Source organism: Podarcis filfolensis, assembly GCF_964270895.1.
Source record: "Podarcis filfolensis genome assembly, chromosome: 15".
Taxonomy (NCBI): domain Eukaryota; kingdom Metazoa; phylum Chordata; class Lepidosauria; order Squamata; family Lacertidae; genus Podarcis; species Podarcis filfolensis.
Window position 1 is genome coordinate 2,309,183 of NC_139618.1, and position 21,033 is coordinate 2,330,215.

General features: G+C 45.3%; 1 protein-coding gene and 1 long non-coding RNA gene across 6 annotated transcripts in view; one reads left to right on the plus strand and one right to left on the minus strand.

The window, feature by feature from the left end:
• LOC310750210 overlaps positions 1-21,033 on the plus strand; it is a 185,299-nt gene that overhangs the window by 163,501 nt on the left and 765 nt on the right. The gene's annotated exons all lie outside the window — the stretch shown is intronic.
• The window catches only part of SLC6A4 (solute carrier family 6 member 4), a 38,441-nt gene continuing 18,389 nt past the window's right edge, over positions 982-21,033 (minus strand). For all 5 annotated transcript variants that reach the window (XM_083587659.1, XM_083587661.1, XM_083587663.1 and 2 more), the window contains 10 exons: positions 19,820-19,958; positions 17,208-17,342; positions 14,842-14,945; positions 14,477-14,604; positions 10,847-10,959; positions 10,093-10,224; positions 8,931-9,030; positions 7,376-7,476; positions 4,625-4,792; positions 982-3,056 (listed from right to left, as the gene is read on the minus strand). In XM_083587659.1, coding sequence (XP_083443785.1) covers positions 2,982-3,056; positions 4,625-4,792; positions 7,376-7,476; positions 8,931-9,030; positions 10,093-10,224; positions 10,847-10,959; positions 14,477-14,604; positions 14,842-14,945; positions 17,208-17,342; positions 19,820-19,958 — 1,195 coding nt within the window. In that variant the 3' untranslated portion in view covers positions 982-2,981. The remainder of the gene's footprint in view (positions 3,057-4,624; positions 4,793-7,375; positions 7,477-8,930; positions 9,031-10,092; positions 10,225-10,846; positions 10,960-14,476; positions 14,605-14,841; positions 14,946-17,207; positions 17,343-19,819; positions 19,959-21,033) is intronic.

Consider the following 21,033-nt stretch of genomic DNA (forward strand, 5'->3'; position numbering starts at 1 on the left):
TAGATTTCGGCAAACACCAGTTCTTATTTGTGCCTGATATGTCTTAGGCACTAATGAGCTTTTTCTACCTCTAGGGTTTTTACTTGGTGCATTTTTTCAATAAACTTTAAAAGAGGCAAACTATCTTACAAATGTAGCGAGTTTGCTAAAATAAGGTCCAAAGCAGTTGTGTTTTCCTGCCTTCCAGCATAATTTATAGACAGATCTTTCTGTATTTTACATGTTGTGAGCCACTTTTTTATAGCTTATGAAAGGGTAGATGATGGTGATTTAATGTGTTTATATTGTGCGTTTCTTCCAAGTTGGGATTCAAGGCGGCTTACAGCATTTAAAAAGCATTGTTTTAAAATACAAAGTAATAAAAACAAACTGGTTGAAAACAATAGTTGAAATACAATAACACACATTTAGAACCAGCTTTAAAATATCAGTTGTCCTGATAGACCAGTCATCAACATCATCTGCACCTAGCTTTCAAAGGTCTGTCTAAATAGGAAGGTCTTAACCTGCTGGCAGAAAAAAGGAGGGAGCCAGTCAAACCTCTCTTGGGAGAGAATTCCACAATACAGAGGAACCACAGAAAAGGCTCTGCAACTCCACTAGGAGGAAAGGTTACAACATTTGGGGCTTTTTAATTAAGAAAAAACGTGAGTAAGGGGTGATGGTGGGCATGACAGAGGTGTATAAAATTATGTGTGGTGTGGAGAAAGTGGATAGAAGTTTTCCTCCCCCTTTCATAATACTAGAACCTAGTAACGCAGGGATGGGCAATGTGTGACCCTATAGATCCTGTTGGACTCGATTCCCATCAGCCCATGCCAGCAAGGACAAAGGATAGAGATGATAGTGATTGTAGTCCAGCAACACATGAAGGGCCACAAGTTCCCTGTTCCTGATCTACATCAACTCACTCATTTTGATGAAGATGTTTTCCTGCCATAAATATTTTATTTTTAATAAATTGCTTCCCACCAGACAGAGGGGGATACAACTGTCATTTTATTATGATATTAAATTTATTACAGTAACAGTTTACATCGCAAGGCACATACTGATAACATACAATCCAGCTTGGGACATTCAATATAACCAAAGCAGCAGCAGCAGCATAAATTAATACAGGTGCATTTATATACAAGTTAAGAGAGGAATGCTTTAGTTTTGTAAAATAAAACTCCAGTTTTAATTTCTCCATACAAAAAGGTAAACATGGTCCCAATTCACACAGTTGCCTAAATAAGTGCCCAAGCCAACCTCTTGCGCAGGTCCCACTTGTTTTAATGTGGCCTGTGCAGCAGAAACACTTGGAGGGTTACTTCCATGTACCAGAAATTGATTTAATATTGTTTTCTTTGGAACAATTAATGACTCTGTGGGTAGGTGTGTTCAGAACAGCAGCATCTGTCAAAAGGCCTAATAAATTGTAATCTCAGCACTGTGTGTGTTTAGTGTAGCTTAGTCTTCCAGCTAGTTACACCTGTTGTTTTTGCAACAGCAGTAAACATACAAGTTTAGTGCCTCCGCCAGCTTTCTAAGTTTGGAGTTCAGCGCTCATAAAAGAGGCTTTCAAAAGTGAGAGCCTCACTTGTCACTGCCTTCCATGTCTCCCGATGCAGAGCTGCAGTGGAGCACAGCTCCTATAGAGTGGTTGCATATAATGAACAGCTCTGTGCCCACTCCATTAAAAAAAAAAAACCCAGTTAGGACACTTCTTAATAAGTAGTCCTCTATGTGTGGCTACACTAGGCTATGGGAATATTTGCTCCCTGAATGCATTAGACTGCTATAACAAGCACATAGCGCTATAGGTAAAAAGATACACCTGTATGGTGGCAAAAATGCATTCCTGTACACTTGCACCTGGAGTGGTGGGTGGGTGAACAGCTGGGGGAGCAATGCAGGTGGTGAACCCCAGCATACATTTGAACACCAATGTAGTGTGGCAAGGTGACGATTTAACAGTCTTCTGAAATGTCTTGCAGCAGGTGGCAGTGAGCAGACCACTCCACCCCACAGCCAGCACTGGATGGCTTCACCACCTCAGCTGAGATTGAGCCCCTTCTTAGGACCAGGTACAGAATTAGGGTCATGTGGTGCAGTTGTTGCAGGTCTGTACCACTTCGGTGTAGGTTTCATGTCTGAATGCTCCTCTGTTTATCTAAAGCACATAATCCCTGCATATAGATAGCTTATCAGATAAAAGGGTCTTTCTTTCTCTTCTGATAGGCTATTTTTTTGGAGATAACTAGTGCCCCCCCAAAAAAAAATCTTTACAGGTAGATACACTTTCCTTCCTTCCTTCTGCAGCAAGTCTAGCAGAACTCCAGAAGACCCGCAGTTCTATACAAGCTCAACACTTGCACAGGGGGGTTCAGTAATGTCTCTCTTCCAGGTGTTGAGCAGAGGCCCCATTCAAACCATGAAACTTTGTCTGCATATTAATTTTGTCAAATGCATTGGGTTGGGCTGGGTGAGTTCCCATATTTCTTCAGCTAGGTTGAAAACAGTGAGGTCCCTAGAAGCATATACAACAGGTTCTATTACAGAGGATCACATTGAGAGTGATAACAGGTGTGTTGGCACAGACAGATGGGTTCTAAATATAATCCTAAATCGCGACAGTTGTCCTGACAAGAGGCTTGAGTAAACCATGCATGCATTCAGATGGCCCCTTGCCCCACCCACCATGGATGGAGTAACGGATACTCATTCACACTTGAGCACATCCTCATGTTTCCAAAACAAAAAAACCAGTGCAGTGAATCGAAACTCAGAAGAGAGCCTGGTGCTAAGGAGTGCAGCCAGTCTTTAGTTTCAGATGATCGGCGGCCCTAATCTTTTGTCACCACACTTCTGCCTCTTGTCACAAACACACTTCTCAGTGGAAATTCAGTTCTTTGGGAAGGAGCTTCAAAGCAACAAGAGAGTCAAGGAGCTAGTGAAGCCCCCTCCCCCCCCCCACACCTCCCACTAACAGCTGTTTAGGCAGCATTCATACAGATGTCACCAAAGGGAATCTCTGTGGCTGTTTCTGGAGTAATGCTTTTTAGAATACGCTGTGGAGGAAGGAGAAAAGAAACAGAATGTTAGGGAGATAGCAGGAAACTGGTTTCAGGTGGGACAAGAGCATATCCAAGGAGCAAAGGGTGCCACCGGCGGAGGCTGGTCCACTTGGGGAAATAGGGCACTGCCCCACCAACCTCGGTCTGTTCTCAGCCAGCCTTCTTAAAACCAGTCCAGGGGATGGAGCTGTGTGACAGCTTCCTGATCCTCCTCAGTCTCAGTCTTGCCCCTTGTAGAACTCAGTAGGGAGCAAGGGGACAAAATAAGAGTTAGTTGCCTCTGCCTGCCATCGGCTCTGGCTGCACCTACTGCTGGGCTCCCTGCCTTCCAATCCCAGTGGGCACAAGAACAGGAATTTACAGAGCAAATGGCTCCAGATGACTGATGCCGTGAGCCAGACTTTTTCTATATTGGCCCATGTATCCAAGATCACCCATATTTTTTCTAGGCTGTTTTTTACCCACAACTAAGTTTTCTTCTCAGAGCTGACACATTGAAAATAATGGACCAAGGTTAGTCATGCCCATTATTTTCAAGCAGTCTGTTCTGGAGTATGACTCGCATAGGATACAATTCCTGTGTTTGCCATATGATAGATGTTCAGAGACATAACAGGAGATGTTAGAATATCCCACCAGGAAGGGCAAGAACTAAAAGATGACGTCGGAAAATGCCCAGACGAAGCACTGAGCTTGCCATGAATGTTTATTTGATGCCGGCTGTGCTGAGAAGAGTTACTCCTTCCACTCAATCCACAGGCAGGGCCACATTGCTCAGTGCAGTCCTATAAGTTTCCATTGGAGGAAACCCCACCCGCTTTCAGTTTATAATCAAGCAGGGAGAATGTGCCCCGGTCTACATCGCTTATCTTTAAAACTCACTAACAGTAAAGAAACAGTTTTTTAAAAGAAAAGATGAGGAAGTGGTAGAGCAGCCTTCATTGACTTGGTAACCTCCACGTGTTGTTGGACTGCAGTTCTCATCATCCCTGACCACCAGCCATCTTGGCTGGGTCTCATAGGAACAACAACATCGGGGGGGCAGCAGGTTGGTGAAGACTGAGATATAGAGTTGGATCTAGAGCAGAGCTTTCCAAACTGGGTCGCGACACATTAGTGTGTTGGCTGCAGTGTGTAGCACAAATGTTCCATGTGCTCCTCCTGGGTTTGCTAGTAAAACTGAATTACAGTGGTACCTCGGGTTAAGTAGTTAATTCGTCCCGGAGAACCTAAAACTGTTCTTAACCTGAAGACCACTTTAGCTAATGGGGCCTCCTGCTGCTGCCGCGCCGCCGGAGCAAAATTTCTGTTCTCATCCTGAAGCAAAGTTTTTAACCCAAGGTACTATTTCTGGGTTAGTGGAGTCTGTAACCTGAAGCGTATGTAACCCGAGGTACCACTGTACTGTGTCTGAAAAGTGTGTCCCCAACATGAAAAGTTTGGAAAGCTCTGACACAGAGGGTTCACCCCAAGGACTTAGCCTTAGCTATGGAGGAGTGGATACTGGACTAGATGCGCCATTGGTCCGATCCAGAAGTCAGGCTCTTCTTATGGTTACCTACCTCTTTAAGTGTCCCTGGTGTGGTTGCCAACCGATAGACCATGTAGGTGGGAATGCAAATGAAGGACGAGGTCCCGATACAGTAGCCCAACACCACAGTCCAGTAAGGATAAGTATAGTCGAAGAGGCGGAGTTCTGGAGGACTCGACATGAAGCTGCAAATGATAAACTGGAGAAAAGCCAAACATTAAACTCACAGGAAATGGGGCTCTGGCAGAGGGAGGCATCTCTACCATGAGATAGCAGATTGGGAGCTCCATTGAGAAGTCACCCATGGGTCTCGGCAATAAAACTGCTAGCACAGTTGTAAAGCTAAGCAGGGTCTGGTATGGTTTCAGATTGGATGGGGGACTACATGTTGAGATTGCTGCATTGCAGGGGGTTGAACTAGATGACCCTTGGGGGCCCCTGCCAATTTTACTGTGATTCTGAATAGGGCTGCTAGATCTGGCTGCGGGGGCACAAGCCCCACTGGAAGAAGCAATAGGCATGCAAATGTCACCATTTTTACCCACTGTTCCCAGCATTCTGTTTGCTTATATGCAATATTTGGGGATTGTATGTATAAAAAAGTATATTGCAAATAGAGATGTATGTCAAAGAAGCAGAGGGGAGGTGGGGAGAATAGGAGAATAGGTATAGATCAGGCTGGCCTCCCTGCATTATTTTATTTTGAAATATTTATATGCCTCTTTTCTGGGTAATGCCCATCTGAAGTGGCTTACAACAACACAAGATTTGTTAGCCACTTTTTGCCATAATTTTTGCCACTAAACCTCTCCTTTCTTGCCAGATGCTGAGTGCTGACTTCACTGAAAAGGCTGGCTGAGTTAATTTAGGAACGGGATTAAGCCTTCATTTAATAGTGCCAGAAATAGCTCTGCCAAAGCAGGGGCAGGGGCTCCTACTTACACCCTTTAATTTTAATCTTAATTTTTTGCAAAGGATGCCATCTACTTTTGTTGAAGTTTATCTGAGTGTCTCCTGAAGGTGGGAGTTAATTTTTATGCTCCTCCAACTCACCCTCATTCCCACTATTAGATTTTTTAAAATGCATTTGTTCAGAGAAATTAGTTCTCTCTCTTAAAAAAAACTACCGTATTTTTTGCTCTATAAGACTCACTTTTTCCCTCCTAAAAAATAAGGGGAAATGTGTGTGCGTCTTATGGGGCGAATGCAGGCTGAGCAGCTATCCCAGAAGCCAGAACAGCAAGAGGGATTTCTGCTTTCACTGCGCAGCAATCCCTCTTGCTGTTCTGGCTTCTGAGATTAAGAATTTTTTTTTTCTTGTTTTCCTCCTCCAAAAACTAGGTGCGTCTTGTGTTCTGGTGCGTTTTATAGAGCGAAAAATACGGTACTTAAAACAATTGCACAATTAGTGCTTTAATGTAATTTCCTGAAACTAGTGTAATGACCTGAAAGAGCAATAGTGCAGAGAACAATAGGGAACAGGACACAACTACTACGCATAGTAATAATAATAATAATAATAATAATAATAATAATAATAATAATAATAATAATAATTTGTACTCCGTCCTCCCCAGCCAAGACCGGGCTCAGGGTGGCTAACAACCAATAATAAAAACAAGTTGGTTAAAATACAATTTAAAAGATTAAGATACAACATTAAAACATTAGTATGCAGCCTCTTCACAGGAGGAGAAAGGAAAAAGAAAGAGGGGTAGGGAATCAAACTCATTCTAAGCCAAAGGCCAGGTGGAACAACTCTGTCTTACAGGCCCTGCGGAAAGAAATCAGATCCCCCAGGGCCCTGGTCTCATGAGACAGAGCATTCCACCAGGCTGGAGTCAGTGTTGAGAAGGCCCTGGCTCTGGTTGAGGCTAATCTAACTTCCTTAGGGCCCGGGACCTCTAGGGTGTTGCTGTTTATGGACCTTAAGGTCCTCCGTGGGGCATACCGGGAGAGGCGGTCCTGTAGGGACAGCCCCACCATTAGATAGAAGGAGGTGGATGCCTTGGGCAGCTAATTTTGAGCTATGAACAGGCAATAAATTGAATCATAGAATTATTGAGCTGTAGAATTAGAAGGGACCACAATGGTCATCTAGTCCAACCCCCTGCGGTGCGGGAATATTTTTACGCAATATGGGGCACAAACTGATGACCCTGAGATTAAGGGTCTATTGCTCAATTGACTGAGCTATCCTACGAGCTATCTCACTTACTGTGGTATTTTTACTGCCAAGGACAGGAAAAGGCACTTGTAGATAGTAATGCTTCAGGTGCCAAAATAACTTGCCTGGCTTTGGGTACCATGCACCTTGACTTGGAAGTGGGCAGTGGAGGGGCATTGGTGCCATTTGCTGCTTTAAGTAGCAACATGTCTTGAGCAGGCTCTGCCCAAAAAAGTGAAGGAACAGATATCATATAGCAAACCTGTGCCAGAGGCAGTTACTTTGCCAAGTTAGTGGTAGGGTCAGAGAGAAGTGCCATAAAATCTGTGGTAGAGCATCTGCTTTGCATGCAAAAGGTTCCAGGTTCAATCCCTAGTAGCATCTCCAGGTAGGGCTGGGAATTTCCTCTGTCTTAAACCCTGGAAGGCCACTGCCAGTCCGTGTAGGCAGTACTGAGCTAGATGGCCCAGTGGTGTGACTCAGTGTAAGGTTATGTTCATAGAGGCTGTTGTGCAGGAGAGGGGTCTCTGTGTGTGTTTAATATTTTACTTTTATGATGCAAACACACTGTGGAGAAACTTCTTATTACATGTTGGTCTGGACAGACAGACTCACCAGGAGGAAAATTGGGCTGATGGCTACCCAGGAGATTCTCCAGAACCACCCAGGGCTGAATCCAAGCATCTCTTTCACGTCACTGCAGAACTGGCTGACACCTGCAAAAATAGCATAGGGTGAGGCCCATGTAACTCACGTGTTCCTATGAACTAGGTTCAGCAGAATAAAAAAGTAAAGTGTGATTGCTTTGATTGCGCCAGCGTAGATTTTCACGCAGTAGTATGCAGGCTGTCAAGCTACACAGCACCCTGCTGCCATTAGTCCTAAGAGTTCTGTGAAACGTCAGAGCTCATGTGCATCCACACTAATGTAAGCTGTGGTTCATCACTCAAATGTACATGGTCATAAGTGTGAGAGATTAGCAGCCAAACCTAACAAATGCATATTCTTGCTAGTTAGCATGAGAAGGGGCTAAGTCCCCAGAGCTGTATTGCTGATAGGCAAATACTCAGACCATAGAAATACAATAGGTAGAGAGGCGCTGTGTGATGTCATTTCTCCTCCTGTTGTGGAGAGGAAGGCATATATAGCACTTCAAATATCTGTCACATGGAAGATGGAGCAAGCTTGTTTTTTCCTGCTGCAGAGGCTAGGATTCAGACCAATGGCTTTAAGTTACAAGAAAGAAGATTCCAGCTAAAATCAGGAAGAACTTTCTGACAGTAAGAGCTGTTCAGCAGTGGAACAGACTCCCTCAGGAGGTTCAGGGCCTGCCTTCCTTGGAGGTTTTTAAGGAAAGGTTGGATGGCCATCTGTCATGGATGCTTTAGTTGAGATTCCTACATTGCTGGGGGTTGGACTAGAGCAGTGTTCCCCAACCTTGGGCCTCCAGCTGTTTTTGGACTACAACTCCCATCATCCCTCGCTAGCAAAACCAGTGGTCAAGGATGATGGGAATTGTAGTCCAAAAACAGCTGGAGGCCCAAGGTTGGGGAACACTGGACTAGAGGACCCTCAGGATTCCTTCCAGCACTACAATCCTATAATGGAACAGAATCAGTTCTGTGATTCCACGATTCTGTGAATTACACAAACCTAAATTGCTGGTATGCGCTTGAGTCCCTCCTGCAAAATACTGACAGCCTGGAGGCAACCACAGTGGGCCTGGTGTATGGATCTAGCAAGGCCAGATGCCCCACTGGCTGCCTTTTGAGGAATAAAGCGGTGAAATGTATGTGTCTTCCCTTTCTAAACCCTGCCTTACATTCAAAGCATTATACTCCAGTCACTATAAGGCTAACCATAGCTACTAGCCACGATGGCTGTGCTCTGTCTCCACGGTTGTGGGCAGCAAATAACAGTTGCTGGAAACCACGGGAGGGTAAAGCTTTGCTGTTGTGCTCAGGTCCTCATTGAGGGCATCTGGATGGCCATGGTGAAAACAGGAGTCATGACTAGAAGAGCCTTTGGCCTGATCCAGCTGGCTCTTTTTATGTTCTTACGCTCATTCAAAAGTGATTAAGTGTAACTCTGATGGATGTTCTCTCAAATACACATTTGCATGAGCACAGGAGTCTCATCAGCAAGTGCACCGGCATGCAGCTATCCTCACCGTAAAACCAGGCCACTGCAATGGATTCCAGGAACACCACGGCTATCACAGCTGGGCCCGTGGCATATTCTTCAAGCAGCTTTACGACATACGCGCCACCCTAGAGCAAGAGAAAGAAAGATCATGGGAAACAACAGGATCGCTTCTAGTTCCCAGAAGGCAAAACTTGCTTGTACAGAGCTCATTAGCTCATTGGAGAGGCAGCAGAAGCCTGTAATGTACTTTAATCTGATGCTCTCTTCAGTACCTGTGCAACCTGACTAATCCTGAACAGTGTAAATGACCCAGTTTCTCCAACTTCCCTTCCTTTGCCTCACACAATACAGCAACCATGCAGATAAGAAAAGGCTGAGTGGAATGTGTGAGCAATCCAGTAGGTAATCCAGTAGGGGATTGATGCCTCTCTGTTTCCTCCCTGGTGAGAACGTTGAAGGGGCAATGACTGATAGTAAAGCTGAGGGCAGACCCTTGTGTTCCTATTCTTTCCCCCCTTGGGAGTCAGACTTTCCCAAAAGGGGAAGGGAATTGTGCCTCCAGCAGGAACTGGGACTCCTGTTTTGCATTCCAAATCAAGGAGCAATATCTGATAAAACTGTGTGTGATACAGGTTTCTCATGAAACGATCCATCTATGCTTGGTAGTAACACCTCCCTTGTCAGATTCTTCACTATCTCTAGTTCAACTTGGCATCTCATCCAATCTGTTGACATCATAGCGCCACAACATGCAATTTGAGACACCCCAAACCGTTTGGGAAACTGGGTTATGTAGCACTGGGAGGGCTTTTCAACACTCCCCACCCCCAAATGTCTCAGACATTATTGCCACTTAACGCAGCTCTTGCTGATTTGCAGTGTTTTGAAACAACACATTCAGTTTTTAAAACAGCCCTGATCAAGGCTGCATGGAAAAGCATTTGAAATCTGATCATTCAGAACCTGTGGAAAGGCATGGTAGAAATATAACAAGGAAATCACTTGCAGGGTTGTAGAGAACAGCACCAATCTTGGATTGCATCTGATTGTTTGCAGTCCAAGAGCTGCACTCCAGCATCCTCTGTGGCATTAAAGGGAAGTCTGGAATCCAAATTGCACACCAAACGCACAGACACTCTTCACCCTACCGAATGGCTTGACTGGCCATGGAAAGGTGAGCTACTCACAAAGGTCAGCGTCGGCATGGCACCCAAGAAGCAGGTCACAATGAAACCCAGCACAAACAGCTCCCGGCGCTTGCTCCAGATGTGCGGGAATTCATCCAGGACGGCAGTGATCACCCCTTCTAGGCCTGCAAACTGGGAAAAGCACACAGAGGAGTCAGTGAAGGAAAGGCAGCTGCCTTCTTCCCCAGAACTCTTAGAGCTTGCAAAGGGATCCGAACAATTCTGTGTTTGTGCTTGGTGAACTGAACCTGTTTTCAGGCTAATGGAATAACCCCACAGCCTGATGCTAAGGGCCAGACCAGGCAACTCACATTCTGCCCATACCCCAGAGGCTACGACCTGATTTTGCCTGCCTCCTCTCAAGTGGAAGGATGCAGTTCCTTGGTGTTGACCAGTCATCCCTAGCCTGATGCTCTCCAGATGTTTGGGGAAACTCCCACCAGACCCAGCTAGAACTCCAAGTAAGACCCTGGCAACACAACTTGTTGGTTGGGGCTAATGGGACTTAGTCCAAAATGGCTTCACTGACTGAGGACACCAAGTTCAGGAAAGCGGCTCTAGATTCCGCCCCAGAGGAAGTGGGGAAAACATTGTTTTCTTTCTAGCTGGTCAAGTGTCAGCATTCCAGCACGAACGCCAACTGAGGTTATCCAAAAAGATAATATTTCCATTCTTCAGATTTGGTTTGGCTAAGTGTGGACTAAGTCTGCAATAACACACACAGAACCTTTCCTTCTACTGCTCCATTACTCACTGTGCTGTCCAGTCCCAGGGTGATCAACATCAGGAAGAATATAATGGCAAAGAAGGTGGAGGCAGGCATGTTTGCGATGGCCTCTGCATAGGTGATGAAGAGGAGGCTGGGCCCTGTCAGTCAATGAGATAACAGTCCATGACTTATTCTGCTTCCTCCAGAGTTTATCCCCCCCCCCCTTCCCAGCTTGTAACATAGTGGCTAATGTCAATATAAGTTAACACAAAAGCCATATACCAGATAAGAGAAAAACAAATCAGAACAGCTGATAATCAGCAGCATAAATAATCAGCCACCCCTTTCAGAGCCAGTTCAGCTGTGACGGTATCTTCTTGCCACCATGCTTTAATCTGGTGCCTCAAACTCATTAGGAAGGGAGCCAATCTGATCTCCTGTGACAGGGAGTTCCACAGCCCTGACGTCATACTCTCCTATATTCCCACCAGCTACAACTCTAGCTCCAAAGGTCACCAGTCAAGGGTATCTAATGTGTCTTCTGGATGGGAGTTGGAGTACTACATAGGAAGAGCCTTCTTGGATTAGGCCAGTGACTTGTCTAGGCCAGTATCCTGTTAGAAACAAAGGAGGCTGCCTTATACCAAGACAGACTTTTAGTCTATCTAGGTCAGTATTGTCCAAGTTCACGCGCAGTATCTCTACAGGGCTTCATAGAAGGAGCCTTTCCCAGCCCTATGTGAAGATACCAGTGGGAGTTGAACCAGGAGCTTCTGCATGTAAGGCAAATATGCTACTGCTGAGCTATGCCGGTTCCCCACTGTTCTCACAGTGGCCAACCAGATGCCCTAAATGGGAAGCCCAGTAGCCCTACAGCATCTATTCTAGAGGGCACCATGTTTACTACCCATGAGTGGCCAGACAGGTTGGTGTGGAAGGAGACAACGCTTCACATTATGGTTAGGGCCTAGCCCATTTCAGACTTTAAAGCTAACTGCAGCTCAGATGCTGTCCAGGAGCCAAATCAGCTGGCACCAGCCGTAGAGCTGCATCCTCCCCAAATTTTTATTATTTTTGTTTATTTTAGATGGCTATATACCCCACCCTTAAACAATTCCCCAGGACAGCTTACATTATCAAAATACAATAAACAATAAAAATGTGATAAAATATAAATTGGCTCTGGTTGGGACTTCAGCTGACGCAGTTTGGACCAGCAGAAGTTTCCAAACACTTCAAAGGCAGCCCCACTTAGAGCATGTTACAGTGATCCAACCTTTATGTAACTAAGGCATGTGTGATCATGGCCAGTGGCTATACTTTTGCCAGCAAAAGCATTGTCCAGAGCCAAGCTGATTGGCTCTGGGCAATGCTCTTGACCCTGTGGGTGCCTGTAAGGAGCTTGCTGCAGCAAGTGAGCCGGGAATCCTGTGCAGCATTATCTCAGTGTGGCATCAGGCTCTAGCAGGATGGAAGGGAGCAGCTTTGTCCCCTGGCTTGATGAATTGTATTGCGTTTCATCTTGAGGGCCTTCAATCCTTCATCCAGTCCCAAACATCCCTTTCAAGCAGCCAGTTGGCAGAGCTCTGAAGGGCAAAAGTTTATAGATCTGAGAGTATCCCATGCCTTGCCAATGGCAGGCACCAGAGATCTGTATATTTTTCAAGGAGGATGCTACCCATAATCACTAAATGGAACCTTCATGATTTGAAGCCAAGCCAAACAAACTAGAAATAGCACTCCAGACTTTATTCTGAAACAGCAAGGCAATCCCTGTGTTCCAGTCTCTCTGACCTCGCATTCCAAACAGAGGCTTTTCCAGCTTGGTCTCAAAGACTTCCAACCAAGGAGAGTTCCCTGCCTCATTGGAAGCTGACTGATATGCCAAGTTAGACCCCACTGGTCCATCTAGCTCAGTATCACCTATGCTAGCTTTCCCTGACTTGAGTAACACAGGATATGGACAAGCTGGAACACGTGCAGAGAGGGAAACCAGGGTGACAAAGAGTCTGGATACCAAGCCTTATGAGGGAAGTTTGATCTGTTTAGTTTGGAGAAGAGAAGACCTAGAGGTGATATGATAACTGTTTCAAGCTTGTTTCTTGCTGCTCCGGAGGGTAGGACCTTGAACCAATGGATTCAAATTCCAACTAAACATGAAGAATAACTTTCTGGTGGTAAGAGCTGAACAACAGTGGAATGGGCTTCTCTGAAGGTGGTGGACTCTCTTTCATTGGGGGTTTTAAACAGAGGTTGGATAACCATCTGTCAGGGATTCTTTAGCTGTGATTCCTGCACTGCAGGGGATTGGACTAGATAACTTGAAACCTTCCAGCTCTTCTGTGATTCTGATTCTGATTTGCCTTCCAGAAGCTGCTGAATTATTACTGCCACCATTCCTGACCATTGGCCATGTTGGCTGGGGCTAATGGGCATCAGGAGTCCTGCAACATCTGGAGATGTTCGCTTTGGGGAAGGATTTTAGGCAACACTGAGGCTTTTAGCCCTACCTGGAGTTGCTAGGAATTGAACCCGGAACATTTTTTCATTCAAAGCCAAACATTGCAATTTGAGAATTAAGTAGCTCTTGACTAAACATACTGAGCTGCTTTAGGAATGTGTCTTCTTATGCCTTCAAGTCAAGTTTGCCAGCATCCTGCATGTGTGGCTAGACAGTGTGTCAAAATTAGTCAGCCAAAGAAGTGTTCGAGGAATTATTCAATGAGGCCATTGAACCCAGTTGCCTAATGATGAACCCAGTTGCACACTGAAACATGTTTCATGGGAACTCAGGAAGCTAGCCGCCTTATGCCGGATACCTAGCCCACTACTATGACTAGCAGGGTCTCAGGGAGAAAAGGGTCTCCCCCCCATCACTTGCATCCTAAAATTACTTCTTCAGAAGGGGACTGGAGATGCCAGGGATGGAACCTTGCTCACTGGTTCCAGCCCTTCCTCAACTGGCTATCGAGACACAGTGGTGCCTGGTGTTCTCTTGTTTTAAAAGGGGCTGTGCAGAGTTTCTTAGGATGTAAAAGATTCTCTGCAGGACAGCTTGCATCAGAATACAGGAACATACTGAGCCAGACCATTGGTTCATCTTGCTCAGTATTGTCTACACTGACTGGTAGTGGCTCTGCAAGGTTTTAGGCAGGGAATCTTTCCCAGCCCTGCCTGGAGATACCATTGCAGATTGAACCTGAGACTTTCTGCGCCCCAGTGGGCTACAGCCTTCCCACCATCACAGGAAAGGGAGTGAGAATATAAAAGGAAAGGATTGGGAAGAATTCTTTGTCTGCATTGCACTTCCCAAACCAGTATGTCAAACTGAAAAGTAGCTATCCTTCGAATTCACACCTCCAAATTTTGCAGTGCAGTTCTCCAGACAAAAAAACGTTCACCAACGAAAGTATATGTTACAGGAAGAAATTTTGCTTTCGTAGAAATAACATACAAAACATACTTGTGAAAATACATCTGTTTGGGGAGATTGCTTACATAAACATATTACAGAAAATTGCAAACAAACTTATGTTAGGAGAAATTTTCAGGTGCACTTAAAAAACAACAACCCAACCATACTGCAAACTGCTGCAGAAATGGGGCAAATGGAACATAACACTGGAAAAATGAGAAACAGAGATTGGCCACATTTGCCCATCCTTGGTTGCTTGCCTGTGTCTCGGGCCACGTCTGCCACCTCTTGGTTCCTCATCTCAGCCATGTACCCGAGCACAGTGAAGATGACGAACCCGGACACAAAACTGGTCAGGCAGTTCACAGTGCTGGTGACTAGAGCATCCCTGTAATGGAAACACACATGCCCCTCTGAGAATCAGGACACGCTTGTGATATAACACACACACACACACACATACCCCATGCACAAATTCTCCTTGTACCCTCCAGCTGGCCTGATTTGGGGTGTAAATAATTAGAACTATGTGTAAACCATCCGTATGTTTATTAGAGTCTTCCACAATGGCAATTTGTGCCCCCCTCCCCACTTTCCAGTAATCTTCCTCCTTGAGAAAACTCACTGGTAGCAGTTGTTATGGAACTTGTTGTAGCTTGCAAAGGCTAGGAGGACCCCAAACCCTGGGCCGAGAGAGAAGAAGATCTGAGCAGCTGCATCGATCCACACCTAAAAAGAAAAGAATTAACAGACACAGCTCACTAAAAAGGGTATCGGTAAAAGTAGAGTTGTTCTGTGAAGCCGTGCAAGGAGCGAGAGCTTTCAGCTTCCAGTTTGTGTTTTGAGCCCTGTGCTTCAAGAGTTTAGGGTTAAGAGTTTACTATGGTGACTCTTGCTGGAACTGAGGAAGCTATCAGTTAGATACAGGCAGGGACGACTGCTTTGTAGCAGAGGCAATGGAGTTGAAGTTGAAGACCTAGCAAGGCAACACCAGTCACAGTGGCCTGCCACTCCATGGGTTCCCCACAGTAGATCCACTAAGGCCCTCCCCCACAGCTGGCCATCTAAGCTGCTGACCATCACTGCATCTTGTGACAGTTAGTTCCACAGCTTAATAATGCAGTATGAGAAGTTACATTGGGGGAGAGGGTTGGCCTGTCTTGATTCTCCTGCCACTCAGTTTCATTGAGTGACTCCTAGTTGCCTCTCTATCCAATTTCTCTGCATCATACTATAGTATTACTGTCAGTAATACTATAGTATTACTATACTATACTCCTTACTATTACTATTACTCTTTTCTGGTTAAAAAAAAATCCAAAACCCTTATAGCCTTCCTTTATAGAGAAAATGCTCCGGATCCATGGTAATCTTGTGGCTATTTTCTGCACATTTGTACTGAGTCAGACCAGTGGTCCATAGCAGATGGAGTTGCACTCTAGTGTTTTCGACATGAGACATTTTTCAGTCCTACCTGGAAATGCTGAGGATTGAATATGGGACCCTTTGCACTCAAAGCAGATACTCTACCACTGAGCTGTGACTTTTCTCTAGTTCTTTCAATATCCTTTTTGAGATGAGATGACCACAACTGTACACTATATTTCAAGTTCACCCACCCCATAGATTTATTCAAGTGCATTACACCACTGGCAGACTTATTTTCAGTTCTTTCTTCATAGTACAGTACTTAGGATGGAATTTGCTATACTCAGCTGCCACACACTGGGTTGACATCTCTGAGCTGTCCTTCTCCCATCACCCCAAGATCCATTTCCTGACTAGCCTTCTTATCTCCTGCTTTCTCCAGAACAAACCAGTTCCTTTTTATTCTCCAGACTCAAAGCTGAGCACTGCCCAACTTTGTAGATCGTTCCTGCCCCAGGAGCCACCACATGAAAGCTTTGTGGCCATATATCAACAGCACAGAGATCGCAATCTGGCCTCGCTCATCGCTTCAGAAACATCCAATACAATACTAACACCCTTTATTACTTTTAGGGGAGGCAACGGGGCCTTATTGGAGATGTGGCTTTATCAGAGAACGATGTGTCTTCATTTCCTTTTCATTGAACTCTCTCCTATCAACCGGGAGCCCGCTGGCTGGCGAATATTAGAACCTGTAATCTCAATAGTAGCTGTATTTATTACTTAGAGGGCCAAAATCTCCCCCAACCTCATCTGAGTCTTTCATAACTATTCAGGGGGAAATGACATTTGCATCTGTTATACAGAATGCAGTGCCTGATGGCTTGTGGGGGCAACCTACTGCCAGCATATAACACATCCTGCTTGCGGGATTTGCACTGGCTGTCAATTTGCTACTAACATAAGTCCCTATACAGCTCAGGAACAGGATACTTGAGAGACTGTCTTATCCCTTATACACTCAGCAGACAGTCTGCAGAAAAGCTTCTTCTGCAAGTTCCATTTATCCTGTTTTCCAGCTGTTTCCAGAAAATACAGATAATGGGTATGTGTTGTATCTCGACAGGAACATTATACCATAGAGCAGGAGCAAGCATACTACCAGCTTTGCTCCAAGTAGCTGCAGAGCAGACTTTGGTAAACCTTGGAACTTACACAGGGCCAAAGAGCACTCCCCAAGCATTACCCTCTGGAAACAACCAAGTAGAATCAGAACCACTGTGAAGTGGTGCCGCCCGCCACCTGACTTGGACAACTGCTCCAGAAGGATACCACGGTTGAAATACCATGGTATTGAAAGCTGCTGAAAGGTTGAGAATTAACAGGGATACAAGAGTGCCTGGATCTGGTCTGCAACAATCCACTCAAGAACCTTGCTCAAGGAGAAAGTGGCAACTGACCAGTAATTACCTAGATTTTTACTTAGGCTGGGAGAAGGCTGACTGAGCACCTGGCTCATCCCCCATCCCCAAATCTAGTACATTACTCTGCATTTGCCACAGGACTTTTAAGGTAGCCGATCCATTCATCTGATTTGTTGCACCCGCCTTCCTCCCTGCTTACCTCAGTAGCAAAAAGCTTATCCCATTCGGGCTTCAGGTAGTAGACCACCCCTCTCCAGGCCCCAGGCAAGGTCGCGCCCCGTATTAAGAGGACAAAGAGTATGACATAAGGGAATGTGGCAGTCACCCACACAACCTGTTTGGAGAAGAAATCAAGACTGAGGATTCGTCTGAGGGAAAACACCAGCACAAAGGATGAAAACTTCGCTCTGAATTAGCAGCAATATTAATTTATTAAATTGATAGCCCACTCTCCACCACAACTCAAAACATGCCCACGGTGCCTAGCAACATCAAATCCAACAAGACCATATCTAAAAACGGTGATTAAAATGAAAGCTTTAGGGGGCCACTAGGTGGCGCATCGGAAGATGGCTGACAATAACATCTCTCCGACCCACACGAGGTAATTTGGAGGCTATGATGGGGGTAATTAGCCTCCTTAACCCCCCCAGGATTGTGGGGGGAACGGCCCTTGCCGAATTTGTGGGGGTGGGGGCACTAGGCACAAAGCCCTCCTGTGGGATTCCGGCACTCCTGGACGCCGTCCCTGATTCGCACCGCTAGTTGCAAGCATCTTCAAAAGAAACAATTTGGACGAGATAAATTGCACATGCTTCAAGGAAAAAGGGGAGTAAAGACTGCTGACAGAAGAGATCTCTGATAACAAGACAAGAATAAAATATGAGAAGATACGTCAAGATACGGTATGACTGAGGGGGGAGGGGGGAAAAAACCTGCCTTCCTTTTTCTTATGTGATTTAACAACAATCCCCTCCCCTAATGAGTCAGAAACTAAGGACTTAAGCTGTGGATTTAAGGCTGTGTGGAGATAAACTTTCGAACCAAAGCAATGTTTCAAGATGAAGCTGGAAAGCTAAGAGTTTTGGAATGACGCAGTTAAAAATGCCGTTGCCATTTTGGGAGGCATTGTTGGAGCTCTTGGGTCTGGGAGGAGAAAGAGAGAAATAGAGTTGTTTACATATCGTGGATCAACTTCTCGGTGGGACTTAAGAGCGACAAATGCCAAATTTATGATGGAAAGAGCGATGTTATCTACGAAGGAGATATATGGAAACCATCTGGACTTAGTGGAGGAACGGGAAATCCACACAGGATTATTATTTTGCTTATCGGCTTAAGGAGACTAACAGAAGAGATCGTAAAGGAAAAATAGAAATTATATGAACAAGATATGATGTGGAAACACCAAGATAAGACTGGATAGAATTAGGAATTTTGTTTGGACTGATTGGGACTGATTTGGACATTAACGCAGTAATAAGAAGATGATCTGAATCCCCCTTTGGATCTTGAAGTATGGGTTCCCCCAACAAAATTTAAAAATTTGGCTTTGTAATTTGGAATTTATGTGATGTGATTTAATTTGATCTGATTGGCCAGTTAATAAAAATTATTTTAAAAAAATAAAATAAAATGAAAGTTTTAATATTGACAGTGCCTGGATGTCCCTATCCAAAGACCCAGGCAAATAAGAAAAACACCAGCATTTTAGCGCAAATTTATCCTAATGTATACATTTTTAGCAAATATATGCATTTTTGCAAAGCAAATGTTACATGCTTTTGTGTGCTAGTTTAACTAAACTATTCTTTATGCACATTTTACCTTAGAATATGCATCTCTGTACATTTTAGTTGACTGGAAAACTGCCTTGCAAAATTTGGAAATGTGCAAATGTTATAAAATTCCCCCACCCCCATCCCTAGTTCCGGGGGTCTCTTCTGCCAGCTCCATGAACTATCCCATCCTGTGCCAAAGCCCTGTCTCTTCCAACCCCAAGGAGATGGCACAGACTCCCCTGAGTCTGAACTTCCTTCCTCTTGACCTTCTCCCATGGACAGATGAGGTTTCCTGGCCTAGTGGCGCCTTGCCTGCTGCCTCATATTTGGGAGGCTAGTGATGTATGCACCCCTGACACTGATAAATCTTCTGTATAGAAAAGGCCTTCCTAACACACAGCCAGAAGGAAGGATGGCGACATCCTCACTAGGTGCTAGCCAAGATCACAGGAGGCCACCAGCTTGGGGAGCTTCAGAATGCTCTTCAGTTCATTCCAGCTGCTTCTCAAGACAGTCAGGAACATGAAAGTTTCCCCCCTCTTTTTGGTGGCAGAAATAGGGAACATTTTTCATCTTGAGGGCCACATTCCCTAAATGGGCAACCTTCCAGGGGCCATATGCCATGTTTGGGCCAGACCAGAGGTAAAAACGGATGGGACATTTACTGTGTACAGTAATCTGTATCCCAGCCATGCAAAAGCCAGAAGTTTCTACAAACACACCAGCACATACCATCTCCCCAGTCTCTAGCCAGGCAAGCTAGAGACATTCTCATACGTCAAGAACACATTCAAGTCAGCTAAATGCACTTGAGAAGGGGACAGGGCAGGGCTGGTGAGGGTGCTGCCTGATGAAGGGGTGTGGTCTGGGAAGACCCCTAAGGCACTAAGGAATGGAGAAGCCTGGTGGGCCACATGAACCTCCCCCCTCCCCCCCCCCCCCCGGTCTTCAGATTCAGCATCCCTTTCCATCCCTGACCACCAGATACAATCCTGGAGCAGCTCCTCCTGCTGTTGTCCTTGCTCTTCACCTTTCCAGATGTTTTGACTCCTTTCCAGATGCTGAAGTACACAATGGTGAAGATCAGCATCAAACACAGGACAAGCTGCCAGCTGATTCCTCCCAGGTCATCCAGCCCCTTGGATCTGTGCACTTGGAGAATGTGGCGGCTGAAATGGAAAGGAAACAGACGTGTTGGGGATCATTTGGGATGCAGACTTTCCAAAGGGATCATTTCAAGCGGGCGACGTTTGCTTCAAGTCCATGAGTCCTGAGGGTGGGGTGGAGTGGGGTTTGCTGCTGGGAACTTGCCATCAATGTGACTGTTGGAGGTAAGCCAAACAAACGGGAGGTCAGGAACAGGGTAGCCTTGCAATGTTGTTGGACAGCAACTTCCACCGTCCCCCTGACCATTGGCCATGCTGGCTGCTTATGGGGCTGATGGGCATTGGAGCCCAACATTGTCTGGAGGGAATCACATTGGCTTCTCATTTAAAGATTTGCTCCTGGGTATGAGCAGGGGAGAAAGAAGAACAGCCTAGAGCTGGCTACCTCATGTCAATTTCATGCCAGTGCTGTTCAAAAAGCGGCAGTTATTTACTTCAGTTAGTTTTTTAACAAAAATGGTTTGGATTTCCTTTCTTTGGCAATCAAAACAATGTACATACATCTTGAGCCAGGCCTGATTACAGCAATTTCGAGGAATCAGCTAACATCAGTTGGCGGGGTGGTCCTAACTTCTGACAATTCTGGCACACATTTCCCCGGTTGATTAAAATGGGAGATGCAGACCCTGCCCAGTACCTTAACTGTGGCTTGTTTACAGTCAACAAACTGACTTGAAGCCATGGTTTACTGTTGGCTTCTAAAATTTGAGTTATTTTAACTATGGCTTGGTGCTACTTGTGAAAAATAGCACCCTTGGCTTTTTTGGCTACCCCACCCCAGACACTTCACATTCTAATGAGGCAAGAGTAGCTGGAAAACAGAAGAAGCTTTGGAGAAACAAGTCATAGTTTGATCCTCTGTAGGAGAAATTGTTTTTAATTCATGGTTTGATAAATGAACAATGACACAGTGTTAAATGTGAACCAGGCCTGTGTGTTTCTGCATAAGTCACAATTCTATGTAGGCTTTCTGTTTGGGAGGGGCTGCACTCAGAATAGTGACTCATGCAGAGATACAATGGGCAGCTTTCTCTGTGAGGGTGGACAGTTCTTTCGCTTTTCTATATCAGGAGTAGTG